The following is a 19,409-nucleotide window of genomic DNA, read 5'->3' on the forward strand; positions in this document are numbered from 1 at the left end:
CTGAAGACAATATTATCTGATTATTATTTAGTTAAAGAATATAAGTTAGTTATTGCACTTTGCACTATTCATTTATACATATTTATATTTATACCTGCTACATATCTGTAATTTCCCTATAATCATAACAATGGCTATCCTTGACATATCGCATGAGTGGCTTGTCCGTGCCACTAACTGCCGTGTGTGGGGAAAAATCAACGAAAGAAAGTATTCGTTTCAAAGTAGCCAACTGACCGAAAAATTGTCCTGATTTAGGGAAAGGATAGCCTGCGGGTGAACAGTGCTAACATTTTATGAATTATTTTCTGAGCCGTTTTTAAAAACTCAATTTCAGAACGCTTTTATAACATACCTAACTGTACCGTTCTTTTGCCATTCATTAATTTTTACAGAATCGCATCAATTTTGTTTGTCACCAAGTTAATTATTTAAACATAAATCAATTTAATAGTGTAAGTAGTTAGACAGTAGTATCCCAGTATACAGACGGAATCTTGCAGCGTCGTGTATGTGTACTTGTGTAGGTATGTGTGTGATATTTCACTATTTCAAAAAAGGTTATACTCGTAAGGTTGGTAAGAATTACTAAAATAAAATTTATTATAAGTTACAGCGGGGCAAACCTCGACTGGGGGCAATTGTAACTAATCCATTTTTTCCATTTTCTCTATGACGTGAAGTTCTACATGTATCCCCTGAACACGCCTTCCATATATAACCGGTGGACATTATTTAATAATGAAAACATTGTAAAACATGGAAAAATGGACCAGTTACATTTGCCCCCCAGTCGAGATTTGCCCCGCTGTACCTTATTGTATAATAATCAGTGGCCGTAAAAATTTGACACCCAAAATATCACTTAGTAAATAACTATTATTAAGTTATTAAGCCTACGTCGCGATATTAGTGGTCGAGTATTGAAATTGGGTATTTCCTGCGTATTTGAGTAATCGATGGCAGCAATTTAATTTACATATTACTAATTGTGATGAACACATCGCGTGCGTTTTTCGGGATCCTTGAAATTTTCCAAAGCTAACTAAAAATAACAAGGATACGTGGGGAATGGTTACTTTTCGGTAATTGACTATTACTTCATGAGATAAAAGCACTTTATAGTAATTTATTTTTTCAGTATATCACGAGCTTGTGCATACAATTTTAGTAAAAAAATCCAACCCGTACTGTTCAGCTATTTATAGAATGCATCACACCAGAACGAAAACGAAAGGCAGTTCATTACTGGTCCGACTTGTCTACAGCAAGATTTTATTTATGTTAAATATTGTCAGAAATATTCAAATAATCTCTAGAGACATGATTGATTGACAGCACAAATCTCGTTGGTAACTGCGATAGCATTGCGTGCAAGTATCAAGGCACTTTATCAAGATATTTACAGTATGTTTACAGCATGTTACCAGTCTTAATAAAGCTACAGCAGTAAGAGTGTTGGGCTTATTCCATAAATTCTCTGAATCAGAACACGGCGTATAAGTAAATATGTAGTACTAAACTGAACCCTTCTTCAATATTTAAACACTATTTGATGGTCAACGTTCACCACCTAAGTAATGTAAATTAAACGATAACATATTTTCATCGTGAAAAAGCCTATAAATATGAAACAGCCATAGCTATCCTCAGTATCTAGCTCGATTTTGCACCAACCGCTTTGACAATGACGAACCAAATACGCAAACTTTTCACTAAACAGGCACTAGTGTACCCTGACGATTACAAAACAGTGCGAGCATATAAGTACTTTAGAAGTTCTTATTTTTTATCTGCTGTTTTGGGCTACGATTTTTTTCCTTTTACGATATCCAAATCAAGAATTGTTAGAATTATTTTTGCAATTTACGCTTTCTCCGTGTCCATCGGATTTTCATACTTAGTACTGCATTATGTCAAATACTTGCAGAGTTCCCCATATGTTTATGTAGCCGTAGAATACATTACTACTGTAATATTGTTGCTGTTTATGAGTGCTCATAGACGTGCAAAATTTTTAAGAACTCTAGAAATGATTGATGATAAACTACATGTTGATGAGTCGTATTATTGCCGAATAATGAGAATAACTCAAGCCTTTGTCATAATCGCTATACTTATGAGATTCTTTTATTCAATGGTGGTATGTTTTTCATTCAAAGTGAACTGTGATGAATCGCCTGTGATCGTCTTTACCACAGGATTTATTTTGATTGCTGTAGACGCAAACCAAGTACCGCGTTTACTAACGTTTTTCATGATCAAATTTAGGATGTCGCTTTTGAGAAAGAAAGTAGAGAATTTGTTTCAAAATACTGCTATATCCGTAATTGACACAAAAGATAAAAGAAAAAGTCTCCTTTTATATCAAGATATTTACGAAGATATACTTGACTCTATCAATGTTATCAGTAAAATAATCAATCCTTTCGTAAGTACGTTACATATATATATACTTACTGTAACATAACTTTTTTAACTTTATTATAATTGTAATCCATACTAATGGGAAAGTGTGTGTGTCTGTTTGTTTGTCCGTCTTTCACGGCAAAACGGAGCTACGAATTGACGTGATTTTTTAAGTGGAGATAGTTGAAGGGATGGAGAGTGACATAGGCTACTTTGTCTCTTTCTAACGCGAGCGAAGCCGCGGGCAAAAGCTAGTAATTCATAATTATGTTCCTTGCAGTTTCTGCTGAGCTTAGTGTGCAGTTTCCCGAAGATAATGTTGCTGTTATATAACGTAATCGTTCTACAAAAAAGAGGGGTAAGGCATTTTAAGCCGAATCGTGTGTAACTAAGTGACTGCTACACGTACCTACAATACCTACATAATAGTAGGTAGCTTTAAAATACGAATCTGAGTTTAAAGTTTGATTGGATTAATTGTTACACGTGAGCTTTAGCGCGCGATAATGCATGATATGCTAAGCCGCCTGGTGAATATCCAAGAACAACAAATAAACTTCAAACACATACCTATTTTCAGGTGCCGATAATTCACCTGATAGCACTGGGTCTGGAGGCGGTGCAATGGGCTCTAATTCCGTGTCTGCCGGGAATACTGTTCGAGATGACCCGAGATCATGTTGACAAAATGAAACTATTTCTGCTGAAGCATTACAAAGAAAGCACTCGTAACAGTAAGCATACTTTTTTGTAAATAATTGCCCGATAATCTGGATTACCTATATCTCGTACTATACTATACTATCATTATCAATGTAGTCGAGGTTATTGCCACATATAAGTTTTAGTCTTACATTTACCTATACAGGTGCCTCTGTCTTCTTAACTTATTATTTATATACATAAATTAAGTAAGGTCGTATTAGGTATTCACGCCCGGTAGTCTTACTCAAGAATCTCAAGATATACGCGAAACTCAAATTTTCCGATTTACCTTTCAGATCACCCTATGCGAATGGAAATAAAGGAGTTTCTAGACTACATTGAGCTACGGCCATGTCGCTATTTACTGTACCGGTTCATTCCAGTGGACCTGTCGCTTCCAGTCTGCCTGTTCCATCTTTGCACCACATATCTCATCGTCATGATACAATTCTCGCATTTGTTCGAGGATGATGCATAGATTGTATAAGTAATTACAAAGCCCCCTAATTTCAATATCCATACGAATAAAGCTCATGTCAAGTCATTCAAAAATATTCGCTCGTGGTTCGAGAATAGAATCCTGAACTTGCGAGTTTTTTAACACACGAGAAGTAAAATACATTTGCACCAGAGTGTAACACAAAACTACAATGCAAAAAATGTGTTTATCACTGCTTCCAGTAGTTCCACAGGTGGTAAATAATCTTTATTACTAGATTCACCTACTTTTATCAATTTTAAAGCAGTTAGTTTGACGTTATTGAAGGTCAAATTACTTTACCCACTAGTGGACAAAATGCGTTTTTACCCGCTGGTATTAAAGGACAAAACACGTGTTTCCGAGCTAGTGAGGGGAAAAATATTTTATACCATGCACGAAATAAAGCATCAGATAATTACATATAAGAAAAATATAGCCAGAAGTTATTTTTAAATCCAATTTCTATTTAATAAGTCATATATAAAGTCAGAAATATACAGGTATAAAGTAACTGAATTGATCGTGACGTCACTCAATTTGATTTCATATTAATTCCATATTAGCAAGTCGTTCAAATTCGGTTTGACAGTTCTTAAAAAGCTGATTTGACTATGAGGCCAGTAGTTTATTTGATTAATTTGATTGATTTAATATAACCACTGTCGCCACCAAAATAAATGTGTTTTATTTGCCCTGTCCATTTGGTCTACTCGTGAGAATAGTTGTGGTAGGTACCTACATACATATAGCCCTTTTTAATCTCAAACTAAATATATTTAAATCTAAATGAAATTACCACAATACCATAAACTTAAAAAAGAACAATACATACCATCTTATACTATTTTTATTAATACTCGTATTCTCTGTAGTTCGTATATAGCTACTTTCTACTTCCTCTAGATTGTCGTTCATAAATTGATAAACAATATTGATGTTTTGACATCAAAGTACTATCGGTAGGTTTTGTGTCAATAAAATAGCTTTGATATATCGCGTTTAGTGCGTAGGCAAATAATAAAAGAGTTTGTATCGAAGGGTTGATCTATAGCATCAAGGTAAGGGGAAGTATGCTGAGTCAACAATAGTATGTTTGTACTCAGTGTTTTTGGCGCAGTATATATTATTATTTTTTCAGGTGTATTAGAACTAGCAAAAGTTAATATTACTTTAATTATTTATTTTATTTGACTATAGTGCAATAATATAAATATTAGGCCCACTTTTGCACCAACCACTTAACTCCGGGTTAGTGGGCTGTCATCTGTCAAATTCCATATACCCTCGGATTAACCTTCCATATTCGTCGGTGCAAGTGGCCCTAAGAGTAGTAAGAAAAACTAATATTCGAGTTAAATATATTCAAAAGTAAATATGTATTTCATAATTATACCTACATATTATACTGGTACGAACGTCATGTTGTTAGTGCTTGACAAAATAAAAATATCGACACAGTCATTTTATCGATAAATAGCCTTACATAAGGTTATTAATTACCCTGATAATAATCTTTAAAATCTTGAATAATCAATAGAGAAATTATGTAAACTATTAAAATATGGTTCGTTTTATTATTATTGTCCATTTATTTTCAAACATGTGACATTTATATAAAACATTAATGTTATATATACATAAATTCAAGTCTATATTCCCTAAACGGGGTAGGCAGAGCACATGAAACTACTCAAGATTTAGTGCCACGGCAATAATTGATGGCATAATTATAATAATTAATGACACATAATGTAAGTTATGTAAGGAAGAAGAATGTGAAGTTATCGATGAACTAAATATGGGAAGGAAGTCACTAGTATCACTTCGTTCGTGCCAGAAAAATATCTAGGTATATTCATAATTGTCAGAGACTGGCGAAATACCTAAAGGCATGGACGACCTTTTTCCAGCTGTGGAACAGTACCTCATCATTATCATCATAAATTTAAGAGCTGGGCTCTTGTCAGTGAAGCAATCTCCAGCTATATCTTTCCTGGGCTTTTTCTTTGACAGCCTGATACGACACGACATTCACTTTTGCTTTCCCGTGGTCCATGTATACCCTCCTTGGCTTTCCCCTCTTTCTTCTTCCTTCTACTTTCCCTTCTATGATGATCTTGATGAATTCGTCGTGTCGTAACAGGTGTCCCAACATATGTCCTCTTCTGCATTCAACAGTTCTTAATTCAAACAGTACCTATGGGATCTATAATGAGAATGAGATTGATAAATATTATATGCAGGTGCCACCTGCAAAAGCGCATGGCGAATTTATCAATGAATTCATTCATAATTTCTCCATGCAATTTTGCAGCTCACTGTACATATCGAACGTAGAGTCGTATTTATGTAGAACATACATAGCCTATACTAAGGAATAACATTTTGAAGTAAATTACACCAATAATTAAAGTGAATTACAAATTATGGAGTGCATCGCAAATGAAACTATCGCAGAGTGACATCAGTCAGAATTGTAATTATGCCCCGCGGTCACTCGCAAATGGCCACCGTTACATAGTTGTTGCTTAATTAATACCAAACTAAAGCTATATGCGCTAAATCTATACATTACTAATTAAACGATTGGTATTATATCAATAGAATTATGCTAATGAATTGTGCCTGTGTGGTGACGGGTTGCCTGTGTGGTGACGGGTTAAGAATTTCACCACCCCTACACTATGGGAATGGGTTATTGTGGCAGAGGCATCACTGCAATGTCACAGTTTCGTTTTCTTTCAACCCCTTATTTGCCAAGAGTGGCAATTTGTAAATGTAAAGTGATCGTGTTTTGTATGATTCCCTACACTAACATTCACATCAGCAGCGAACTTACGGTGTACCTCTAGAATTGTTATAATTTGTTTCTTAACCTATAAAATATTGACTAATAGTGCGTCCGCTAATGCGCTCCAGTTTGGAATGTATAGCTGTTAGGGTTTTTGTGCAACTTGAAACCAAAAAATGGCTATTTATCAATTTGAAATCTCCAACATAACATGCTTTACTTAGAAAGTTTTTTTTTCTTTTACAATATGTACATTTCGATTTAAAAACAAGTTCCATGATATGTAGTTTAGTGGCCTTGAGAATGACTGTGTATTTATTTGTGAAAATACAAAATAACTGTGTTTCATTCATGTTTTAATAACGAGTGAAACCTGAAATATGCTCTCGGGCGCTCAAACAAAATGTAAATGCTTAGGTATGTATAGTGTGGTGCCTCTGGTGCCTTCAGATCTATAATGCATTGTAGTAAGCCACTTTCTATCACATGCAAATGAGATATCCCCTTGAAATCCTTTATTTAATCGCAAACCCCGCTAGTAATTAATTTACGTTATTCCATATTTGCTTAAGCTAATTCGATGGACCTTACCTACGCTGCATTTTTTATTACTAGGTATACGTGACTTATTTGCTCATTTAGGAAAGAGCACCTGAAACCTTGTTTGACTTCCATGTTTGTATTTATTGTATAATTGAATTCAAGAATAAAAATAATTATGTAAATGCTTGATGCTATATGTATGTAGTGCTACCTTGGTCACACATAACTGAACGTTTCCACATTATAAAACAAATGTCAAAGTAGATAAGTCCTGATACTTTTATAGCGTATTTACTTGACTCGGTTAAGATAGAACGTAACTCACAACAGTAATCTCATTGCACCTCCGGCGCCATGAAATCGAGAAACGTTTCATCCGATAAGTCTGGTTGCCGTCACAGTCCTATCTTTGTTCCGTACTTCTAACTAAGAACCTACTACTGGTCTAAGTTTCAAGGAGAATTCTCTACTTCGTGCTTACTACTGGAACTGTTTATGTAAGTAACTATAATGTTATGTTAATAAACTATAATTATGTTGTATTAGAATGCGTACTTTATTTTAAGATTTGTTAATCAACTGACATAAAATATCTAGGGAAGCAATGCCAATAACAATAGTTATTTCTTATTTCCAATCAATTTATGCGTACAAGTACATAACATCGTATACCAGATTTTAAGAACTGCAACGGATTCAAGTGTAATTAAAACGTAGGTACCTAGTGGGATTAGTGTTTTACTGTTTTATCTTTTTGTTAGAAAGAGACAAAATGTAGCCTATGTCACTCTCCATCCCTTCAACTATCTCCACTTAAAAAATCACGACAATTCATCGCTCCATTTTGCCGTGAAAGGCGGACAAACAAACAGACACACACACTTTCCCATTTATAACATTAAGTAAGTATAGTATACAAGGTGCTCGCGAGGAACCCATATAACTTTAACGGCATATTCTTGGTCACATTTTAAGACTAAAATGTCATATAAACTTTTCTAGATTTCGTCTAGTTTCAGAGTTATTGCCAATTTAAAAAAAACATTTCCGTATTGTTACTCAGTAGAAAAGGTTTCTTAACGGCGCTGATGAGCAACTGTGGATCATAGTCTCACAGTAGTCATTATAGATGTCAAAATGTGACAAGAAAAACTTCCAAATAATTTGGTTTTAAGAAAAATAAATGAAGGAACTCATTTTAATTGCCAACTTTATGGATAAAAAAAAATGTTTATGTGAAAATACGCCCAAAAAAGTAAAAAAAAAAATGGTTTTTTTTGGCAAAAAATTTTAAAATTCATATAACATTTTTTCTTTCTTTTTTCCTCAGAAACGCGTGGTTCAAGTTATGCGGGTTCCTCGCGAGCACCTTGTATATGGATAACACATTTAATTGAAACCAAAATTTTCTCAGGACTGTGAAAATCAAGTTTCCATACCAACGGTACGGGATAAAAGCCAGCTGCAGGCTATCATGCATTATGTATAACTTTTTACAAGGTGCCTCGAAGAATGCAATTTGAAACAAAGTATCAAGTTTAATGCGATACTAGATTAAAATGTAAAGCGAGAAATGCCATAACTGTATATTCATTATATTTTGGGTAGATAATCAAATAATATTTCTAATAAAGTGGTATTTTAACTACTAAAGATGCAGTTGGTAGGTACTTAATTGTTTTTGGGAATTAATAAACAAACAAACTGTAATAATAGAACAAAGCAATTTCATAATGCCAACGATCGGATGACGGTCGAAACAGAAAACACAAAGCGGAACCCTAATTAAAACTTAATCCTGGGCATTTTTCTAATTGCAGCCATTAGCTAATTCCTCTTATTATAATTATGGAGTTCAGAGGAAAATATTTTATTACAATGTAAATTAAATCCAGACGTAATCCGTCAGAGCGGCGTCATCGAGAACAAAATAAATTCAAAATAGCCGACACAGGTGCAGGACGAGAAAATCTTGCTTTTTTTTCGACGTGAGCCCGACTTATAAAAGCATGAAATACTTAACCAGGTTTTAATAGATTTTTAAGCATTTAGCATTTTAAGTTCATGTTAGCTTTGATTTGAAGGTAGATTTGGTGAGATTTAAAGTTTATATGTATAATACCTAAGCCGATTTTTGTGTGCATATTTTTCAATGCCATCCAGTGTACTGTCATATCGAGTGTAATATTTCAATAACACAACCCACTAACCTACCTTTATTATAGGCCTATTATACATATATTCTAATACCGCAAAATTAGATCAACATCAACGCTTAATTTAGCCAAATCATCTACTGAACTCGCCCGCGGCTGTCACGTAAATTACCTAATGGATCCCTTACATTCAACATTTGTTTAGGTTTGTGGTTTACCCAAGTTCTCAAATAATCATGATTTTGACAAATGAGCATATATGTACCTAATTATTTAGTAGTCATACTAATAGTTATGAAAAAAAAGCTGCACTTTTAGATGGAAGCAAGCAGCCGCTTTGCATGGTGATATTAGACATCATAGTAAACGATTTTTTCCGAGGATATCGAAATTTCATCCCTTAGGAAGCCGAGCGCAGCGAGGTGTTTTATGAAAATGAAAAAAATTCTATCTTTTTATCATATGGTCCGATTTTGACAAATCGTATCTCAAATGAAAGATATTGATTAGTGCAACTTAAAAAAAAATTAAAAAAAAATATTGTTCAGAAAAAGTAACAAAAAAATTGAAAAATGTAAATTTACGTATCGCATTAAGACATCATAATAAATGATTTTCGCTGAGGATATAAAAATTTCATCCCTTAGGAATCCGAGCGTAGCGAGGTCTGCAACGAAAAACAACAAAAAAACAAGTTTTTTTTTTTTTGGGTGGTCTGATTTTTACAAAACGTGTGTCAGTTGAAAGAAATTAATTTATGTAACATAAAAAAAAAACTTGGTTTTTTGTTGTTTTTCGTTGCAGACCTCGCTACGCTCGGATTCTTAAGAGATGAAATTTTTATATCCTCAGCGAAAATCATTTATTATGATGTCTTCTATCAATGCATACTCTTAGCTGTAAGAAAAATATATTATTTCTGACTTTTTGGCTGAATAATTTAAAAGCGACCATATAAACAAACTAAGCCAACTTTGGCAACTTGTATCTTAAAAACTACTGATCCGATTTCGATTCGGTTTTCAGTTTATAATTATGAATTTATTTGTCTTTGATTTCAAAAACTCATATATCGACATTGTATATCTTATCTGTCGTTCTTAGCAGTTATTCAGCGTGATACGAAAATTTAAGGTTTTTTTAATTTTTTCTTACACGTTTTTAGAAATTTTTTTTTTTTATTTTTTTTTCGTTTACATTAAACAATACCTTTCAATTGACACATTTTTTGTCAAAATCGGACAAAGCACAAAAATAATAGAATTTTTTTTAACAGTTTTTAATAGTCCTCACTACGCTCGTCCTTCTAAGGGCTTAAATTATGACATCCTCGAGAAAAAAACTTTTATTTTGATGTGTACTGTCACTGTGTACTTTTATGTCTAAGAAAAATAGATTATTTCTGACTTTCTGGCAAAAGAATTGCAAAGTGATCATATAAACTAAACTTTTCCAACTTTGGCAACTTGTACCTTAAAAACTACTGATCCGATTTCGATGCGGTTTTTAGTTTTCAATTATGAATTTATGTGTCTTTGATATAAAAAAACTCGTATATCGATATTCTACATTTTGTCATTCATTCTTTGAAGTTGTTTAATGCGATACGTAAATTTACATTTTTCAATTTTTTTGTTACTTTTTCTGAACAATATTTTTTTTTAATTTTTTTTTAAGTTGCACTAATCAATATCTTTCATTTGAGATACGATTTGTCAAAATCGGACGATATGATAAAAAGATAGAATTTTTTTCATTTTCATAAAACACCTCGCTGCGCTTGGCTTCCTAAGGGATGAAATTTCGATATCCTCGGAAAAAATTGTTTACTATGATGTTTACTATCACCATGCAAAGCGGCTTGCTTCCATCTAAAAGTGCAGCTTTTGGTCAAAAATTCTCCATAACAAGTACCTATGACTATAGGTACCGCTCGTCGTAGTTACTTCTGTGATAAAACGACAGTATAATGAAATAAAGACGTATATGTCTCTTTCAAATAAATGTTGTCAAAATGTGATTTTTTACTTACACGTATTTTGTATAAACAAATTCAATCTTTTAAAAAACACGATATCTGCAGTTCTGTCAACATGGAATAATGACAGGCACAATCACATTAGAACTCATTTTAACATGTTTTCCTCTTGAGCCTCTACCTTGAGTTTTTGACGTATTTGAATACCCTACTTGATGGCGAAACGTCATGGAAAACTTGGTAAGGTCAGTGTGGGCAAGACCGGCATACATTATTTGAAATAAAGTTTGAGTGGATAAAACTAGACTATTAAAGTAGTCTGGAGTGACCCGCATGGTCCTATGGGCTAGCAAATTTTATATTCTACACAGCTTTATAATACTTTGGTGAATTAAAGTAAATTTATGTGATAAAAATCACTTTTTTTAAGGGTTGGCGGATTGATTGTCCCCACGCGCTGAGTAAGGCAAGACCGTCTAGTGCTCGTTGTCGCATAATCTCATATGGAAATAAGTATCAAAATCATGTTCATTATTATATTCCGTAATAACAGGGAGTAATGTGATAGATATTAAAACAAATAACGTTGATATTTTCAACATATTCAGCATTTTTCTATTTATAAGGCAAGACCGTCATATGTCCCGTAAATGAGGTTGATAACCTTCTTTTTTCAGGTCCAGACAAAAGCATAGCCGAAACTTATAATTAAAATTAACCTACAACACCCGTTTAAACTCGACTTATTTCCCATAAAGCCTAAAAAAGGTGCCTTACTCTTATATCTTTCCGACTAGGCACAATTTCGAGTTACATATTTCAGGACATAAAACAATAAATTGAACGCGTTTTAAGAGAAGAACGATTATTAAATTAACACGTTACATACATTATGCACAAATATTCCAACTGCTTCTATTTTATTTTAATTTTTTGCGTAACCATGTTGAACTCGATGGTCGAGTTCGAAACACGAATCAAGTTTTTTGTTAACTAGTGTTCGTCCTAGGGATATCTATTGAAGACCGATGGATTAAGGATGAAAAACTGGTATACCTTCGGAGGTGTAAGAAGTGATAGATATACAAATACAAAAGTTATATTCAATAGACGGTCTTTCTGGGTAGACGGTCTTCCCGACACTGACCTTATGTAATTTTTGCTTCTACTTATAGTACCTGTACCTGCGTGCGTAGCCGAATGGCATTTCTCCAACGCCAAACGAAAACGAAACGCCGCGCCAGTTAGTCCGGCTCTGTCGCGTTTCGTTTGTAACAGTTAAAATTGGGCTGATTGCTGTTACTCACCGGTTCGCACAGGGTTAGCATGAGCTCTTTCAAATATGTCCTCAGGGCGCCTTACTGGGTTGTGATGTAAATAAAAGTTGCGAATATGCTGGAGAAAGCCTTTTAATTCTGGATATACTACGTCACAGTCACTCTTTGAAGATTGTCCACTGATGTTAAGATAAAGTTCAAATTAAGCTTAACTAACCTTGCAATCACTTTTTAATTACACATACGGAATCCTGTACGCTGACGCTGATGCCTTCAGGAAGCAGGTCCCAGGGTTAAGGTGTGAGGTGGAAAGCAAGCTCAAACACAGGATGCGGTCCGAGGTTCATTTCCCATCAGCTATGGCATTCTCTCGTGCAATTGATCAGGATTTCATAGCGACACAAGGACCCCTATAACAATTCGAAACCCAGCTGTAGAACCAAAGTAATCTTGCAAAGCTGACACGTGCTATGTATAGTTTTGAGGTTAAGTAGCGGTACTTACAGTATTGGGAATTAATTTTCTTCAAAGTAGTGCTTTCTCCAGGTTTTTTATGTTAATATGTTACGACTATTCATTTTAACCGCCCAGGCTGCAAGGTTCCCTCCGGTGAACCACATTTTATAAAAATCAATTTTCAGTCTTGTTTCCCAGGCGCTGTTCGTATTAGAAAAGAACGTCGGACTCTGACGCGCGCGCCAGCTATCGTCTGCGGATGTTTTTGTAACTAACTCCTTATCTACTTGGCTAACACGTATGTGCGCGCGAGTGGATGCCTTGAGCGGGCTTGTTAGTTCGATATTTTATCCCGAGAGGGCGCTGAAGTTAAATTAGTGACTTATTTATAATTAATTTATTAAAAACACAATTTTTTATTTTATGTTAAATATTTATGTTACACATCCGTTCCAGTTGGGTTAAAAAGTTTTTCGTAGCGAATAAACTTTTTTCTCATATATCTATATTTGTATGTACATTGTTAATAATTTAATATTATTATGCATAGGCATTTAGGCAAGACTATTTTCTCATGCGTAAATATTTACTATGTACTAACTTTATTGCTAAATATACGTTAAACGACAATTATGTTTGGCAGACAGTGAACATGCAATACCACCCGCCTGAATACTATATTTTCTACCTAACAATTTAATGTATTAAAGTATTTATTCTTACCTACTAATCTTACAAATAAGACGTGGCCAACGTCATAATTAAAGACGAGTACCAACACGTTTTAAGTAGTTGGGCTCATAAAATTTAATACTACTTGTTCAAAACTTACCTATACACCTTATCGTTGTGTTTAGGTATTCACTATAATTTTTTTTTCAATTAAGTAAAAGGTGGATCCAATAAACCATGGTTTGATCAAGTGACACGTGTCTTATTTAAGTAAGTATTGGTATTCATAAGGATACACGCTTAAGGTTTTAAATCAAGATTTATCATAAAGTACCTACTTTCTAGATTCCCGGTACTATTATGTTAAGTATTTTATTAATTTCATGACCGATAGGCTAATAATTATATCGCGTAATCGTAAACATTGGGTCCGATGCACACAGATGTGGCATGTTTACGGTAATAACAAGTTACATTCCATTCTTATCTCTGTCACAGCTTACTATAGCCAAAGGGTTCACTAGTGATTAATTTAGAAAATGCATTCATACATCATATCTTACAATCTGCACTTATTATTAATGTATTAAGGACGTTCCCGTCACGCGATATCGTCTTGTTTCAGTATATCTTTGACATGATAATTTCCCAGATGTTTACCATCTAGCGTTTTTAAAGTGTAAACTAATGGTGACAACTTTGCCGTGATTACGCATTTTTGAAATTTAGGTGCCAATTTGGCTGTAAAATTCTTTGGTGCATTAGATAAGTAGTGAGTACGTTTGTATACAATTTGACCTATTTTGTATTCTAAGTGACGTTTTCTTAAATTGTAATATTTTGTGTTTTTGACATGAGATTCTTGAATATACTTCTGTACTTTTTTAAATATTGTCCCCAATTCTTTTAAACCTTCCCCGTAGGCATCAGCATCTCCGACCGTAACTTCTGACCTAAGAATGGGCTGTTCATGGTTTAAGTGATGTAAATTACCTTTGCTAGTGAACTGTCTGCCGTGAACGAGAAAATAAGGTGTGTGCTTAGTGGTCTCGTTTGTTGCAGTATTGAGTGCACATTGTAATTTCGTTATATTTTCGTTCCATCTACGATGGTCGTTACCTACGTAACATGCGATTCCACATACCACATTCCTTATCGCCCTTTCCGCGGCATTCACTTGGGCATGGTATCTAGGATTTGCATATATATTAGGGACTTCATATCTATGCAACAGTTGCCTAAATTGAGAACTAACAAATTGTGGACCGTTGTCAAAATAAATAGTTTTACAAACACCGTGAACTAGAAATACTTTATCCTCTATGTACTGGGCTACTGAAGCGCCTGTTGCTTTCCTTATAGGATGCAACATGACGTACTTACTAAAGTAGTCAGTACATACTATTAAGTAGGTATTTCCTTTTTTTGAGGGGGGAAAAGGGCCAAGTAAATCCACACATATGGACTCCCAGGGCTTGCTACATTCTTTTGGATTACCCATTAACCCTGGTCTCGCCGTATTCACGGGTTTATACATTTTACAAATTTCACAGTTTCTAACATAAGTTTTAATGTCATTATACATATTTGGCCAGTAATAATGAAGGCTTAAGCGCTTATGGGTTTTGAAGACACCTAGGTGAGCGCTGGTGGGATCGTCATGACTTCTTTTTATGAGTTCTAACCGGTCATCTTTAGGTATAACTAGCTTCCAGTCATACTCGCTCGTCAGCTGATACTTGCCTTTCGTGTGCCTAAAAAGTTTACCATCGGAGACAAGATAGTTAGGGTATGCGCGCGGATTAGATTCACATCTGTTGAACATGTGATTGTACCAGCTGTCACTCGAGGGCGTTGAGGTCATTAACCCTATCGCTTCAATCTTTATACGACTAAGTGCGTCAGGTATTACATTTAACTTGCCTTTTCTGTGTTCTAATTCAAAATTAAATTGGCTCAATCTCATACTCCATCTTGCCAACCGCCCTGTGGGATTGTTAAGTTTATAGAACCACAAGAGTGATGCATGATCGGTAACGATTTTACATTTTTGACCTTCAACATATTGTCGGAATTGTTCTAACGCAAATATCACTGCGAGAAGTTCACGCTCAGACGTACTATAGTTAACTTCGTGTTTGTTAAGTGTTCGGCTGCAGTACGCGACCGGATGTTCAACATCATCATAAGTCTGCGTGAGAACTCCACCTATTGCGTATGAGGATGCGTCACAATGAATAGTAAAATCTAAGTCAAAATTGGGACATTTTAGTATGGGGGCACTGACTAATGCGGTTTTTAAATGGTTAAACGATTCTTGAGCCTCATCTGACCATTCAAACGGAACCTTTTTGCTTGTCAATTTACTCAAGGGTCTAGCTATTTTGGAAAAGTTGTTAATGAACCGTCTATACCATCCTGCCATTCCTAAAAAGCTCTGAACCTCTTTCCCCGTTGACGGGGTTGGGTAATTCAGTATTATGTCAACTTTAGAAGGATCCATGCGCAAGCCATGTCTGTCTACAAGGTATCCTAGGTACTTAAGCTCTTTCCTACAAAACTTAGACTTATCCATGTTTATGGTGAGATTCGCATTCTTAAGCTTTTCGTATACACGATGCAACAATTTTACATGCTCATCGAACGTGCTCGATATTATAATGATATCATCTTGAAAACAAAATACTTTATTATCAAATTCCGCACCGAATATCCTATCCATGAGCCTTTGCATGGTGGCCGAAGCCCCCACAAGGCCAAAACACATGACATTAAAATTAAATAACCCCCTTCGTGGAACCGTAAAAGCAGTTTTTTCAGCTGAAAGCTCATTATCGAACGGTATCTGCCAATAAGCGGCAGATAGGTCAATCGATGAGAGATATTTAGCATCTCTAAGTTGGTCCAATATACTAGTAATGTATGGCAGTGGATAAGCATCCGGCTTAGATACTGAGTTGAGCTTTCTACAGTCTAAACACAGCCTTAAGTCGCCGTTCGGCTTTTCAACCATGACTACCGGGCTATTCCAACCAGATTGCGATGGTGATACTACCCCCAAGCTCAACATCCTATCAAGTTCCTTTTCTAAAGCTTGTTGTTTAATAGGAGACAAAGGATAGTATCTCTGTTTGATAGGTTTACAGTCACCCGTGTTGATAGTATGAGTCGCCAAGTCCGTACGGCCTAAACCTACTTTATTCGTATTAATTGAGTCAAATTTTACTATTAAATCGTCTATTGTTATTTTTTGCTGTGCCGACAGAGACTCATATTCTTCTAAACCGTTGTTAGGCGAGACAGACGAAATATACGAATCCACATGTTCTTCGAAATCTAAGTTTGTCTTAAGTTTTGAGATTAACTCATCCGCTAAGTGGAATTCTAACCAAAAATCCACCCCTAATATTATCGGAGTCGTTACCCTCGGCATAACGTGAAAATTAATCACTCTAAGCATGTGATTGAATTCTATAGGTACAGATATATATCCAATACGATCTAAATTCGTACCACAGGCAGAACTAGCATTATTATTCATTTTAGAAGGATTAAGTTTGAAACCGTATTCCAAAAACTTTAAGTGTGAGTTTGCCCCTAACACAGAGCAAAACGCACCCGAGTCAAGTAATCCAAAAACCTCCAATTCAAATATTTTAAGTTTTAAATGTGGTCTATTATCGCTATCATGTTTTTTAAACAGGACTTCCTCGATGCGTCTCACGGGCTTATTATCGTTAGGCACAGTCGCGTCGAGTAGTCCCGGCACTACTAGTTTTTTGAACTAAGGCTACATTCACACTGCGGACGCTTAACACCCTTTTTACCGCACTTAAAGCATACTACCTCTCTAGATTTACATTGATTAGTAAAGTGATTTGTACCATTACATCTAAAACATCTTTTTGAAGATTGATCTGAAGTACTTGGCACGTTAAGTGCAGCAACCTGTTTACTAAACGTCTTAGACACGGGCTTTGTATGCATATCCGCTGTAATGCGGAAATTATTGAAGTTAGGCTCATCAAATTGATCCGCACGTGCGCGTGCTAGTTCCAGCTGTTTACAATAATGTTTTAATTCGTCTATTGTAGTTATGTTGTGGAGTGCCAAATGTTTAATATATTCGGGACGTATGTTATGCATAAGGATCCCTAATTGTTCAGAACTCGATAAGGGAGTGGTAAGTCGCGAAAACATACCTTGCATGATAGACAGGTAAACTACTATTGTCTCGGACTTAGACTGAGTGCGTTGCCTTATTTCCTTGCCTAATTGATAATCTAAATCCGGTATATCAAAATCTCTCTTTAGGCATTCTAACAACTGTTTATAAGTTTGAAAGTTATCTTTATTGTTCCTATACCAATAAAGCACCGATTGGTCAAGTAAGTCCGAGAAAGCCACGAGCATTTGTTTTTCTGAAATGTTTCTAGCCTGCCTAAGTTCCTCCAATCTCTCAACAAATACTCTCACACACGAGGTTCCGTCATATTTTAAATTGAGTGTATTTAAATTAATTGGTTTCTCCCTAACGTATACGACTTTGTTTTCCTCGGTCTGATTTAACTGTGGCGCTTGGGTATCCTCATATTCACTGTCTGCCTCACTATCGTCTGGATCTACGATACTCAGGATTTTCACTAGCCTACTCCGCAATTTTTCTAAATCCGGACTGCTTTCTGATATCCTAGCCAACCTATCTATAAGATAATTAGCACGCCGTGAAAGCTTTACAAGAAGTCTTCGGTCACCTACCTTGCTGGGTTCCGGAAGTTCTGATTCTAGACTCGCGATCTTTAGACTGCAAAGCTTGAGTTCGGACGCCGCATCCGGTGTTCCAGATGGTTCTCCCCTCATGCTTCCTCTCCTTGCTAGTTTGTAGACCTGGCGGATCCGCTTCCTCAAGGCATCCACGTTCACATCACTATCTGTGGATACACCAAGTACACCAAGTTCATATACCAATTCATCCTTATGCAAATAATCAATATACTTTTGGATAGACATCTTATATTAAGTTTAGTACAGTATGTATTAATGTAGTCACAGGTATTCAAGGATGATGAAGTTAAGTTGAGCCAAATTATTTAAATTATTAAGTAAAATTAATTTCCTTGTACGCCTGAGACTATTCAATATCAATTATTTTTAACACAATATAGTAAAATTTGTTTTATGTAAAATTAAGTTACACTTCCTTACACGTGGTTAACCTTAAACTATAAAATTAAACTCGCTATTTTAACACTTTAAGTCCATAACTTTCCAGATAATTATTAATCATCACAACTCAGTTTTTCCAGTTTAAGGCCCCACGTTGGGCGCCACTTTGTAACAGTTAAAATTGGGCTGATTGCTGTTACTCACCGGTTCGCACAGGGTTAGCATGAGCTCTTTCAAATATGTCCTCAGGGCGCCTTACTGGGTTGTGATGTAAATAAAAGTTGCGAATATGCTGGAGAAAGCCTTTTAATTCTGGATATACTACGTCACAGTCACTCTTTGAAGATTGTCCACTGATGTTAAGATAAAGTTCAAATTAAGCTTAACTAACCTTGCAATCACTTTTTAATTACACATACGGAATCCTGTACGCTGACGCTGATGCCTTCAGGAAGCAGGTCCCAGGGTTAAGGTGTGAGGTGGAAAGCAAGCTCAAACACAGGATGCGGTCCGAGGTTCATTTCCCATCAGCTATGGCATTCTCTCGTGCAATTGATCAGGATTTCATAGCGACACAAGGACCCCTATAACAATTCGAAACCCAGCTGTAGAACCAAAGTAATCTTGCAAAGCTGACACGTGCTATGTATAGTTTTGAGGTTAAGTAGCGGTACTTACAGTATTGGGAATTAATTTTCTTCAAAGTAGTGCTTTCTCCAGGTTTTTTATGTTAATATGTTACGACTATTCATTTTAACCGCCCAGGCTGCAAGGT

The 19,409-nt window shown here is 35.4% G+C and overlaps 1 protein-coding gene and 2 long non-coding RNA genes across 3 annotated transcripts; 1 reads left to right on the forward strand and 2 right to left on the reverse strand.

Annotated features, from left to right (window-relative positions):
• Window positions 1-1,687: 1,687 nt before the first annotated feature.
• On the forward strand, window positions 1,688-3,641 carry LOC125237308. The gene is made up of 4 exons (XM_048144320.1): window positions 1,688-2,431; window positions 2,690-2,767; window positions 2,990-3,143; window positions 3,411-3,641. The coding sequence occupies exons 1-4, from the start codon at window positions 1,688-1,690 to the stop codon at window positions 3,590-3,592; spliced, it is 1,158 nt and encodes a 385-aa protein (XP_048000277.1). The 3' UTR covers window positions 3,593-3,641.
• Window positions 3,642-12,454: 8,813 nt separating this feature from the next.
• LOC125231917 lies at window positions 12,455-14,556 on the reverse strand. The gene is made up of 2 exons (XR_007177683.1): window positions 12,845-14,556; window positions 12,455-12,750 (listed from the first exon to the last, which is right to left on the reverse strand). It is a non-coding gene; the product is annotated as an uncharacterized LOC125231917 (long non-coding RNA).
• Window positions 14,557-18,922: 4,366 nt separating this feature from the next.
• LOC125231406 lies at window positions 18,923-19,409 on the reverse strand. Its single transcript, XR_007177611.1, has 2 exons — window positions 19,313-19,409; window positions 18,923-19,218 (listed from the first exon to the last, which is right to left on the reverse strand). It is a non-coding gene; the product is annotated as an uncharacterized LOC125231406 (long non-coding RNA).

The sequence above is a fragment of the Leguminivora glycinivorella genome, chromosome 1, assembly GCF_023078275.1.
Source record: "Leguminivora glycinivorella isolate SPB_JAAS2020 chromosome 1, LegGlyc_1.1, whole genome shotgun sequence".
Taxonomy (NCBI): Eukaryota; Metazoa; Arthropoda; class Insecta; order Lepidoptera; family Tortricidae; genus Leguminivora; species Leguminivora glycinivorella.

Bases quoted from the DNA above. Each gene is read 5' to 3' on its own strand.
- LOC125237308 (XM_048144320.1), top strand. From the start codon at position 1,688: ATGACGAACCAAATACGCAAACTTTTCACTAAACAGGCACTAGTGTAC. The intron at 2,768-2,989 runs GTAAGGCATTTT...ACCTATTTTCAG, and splicing joins TCGTTCTACAAAAAAGAGGG to GTGCCGATAATTCACCTGAT. The intron at 3,144-3,410 runs GTAAGCATACTT...TTTACCTTTCAG, and splicing joins CAAAGAAAGCACTCGTAACA to ATCACCCTATGCGAATGGAA.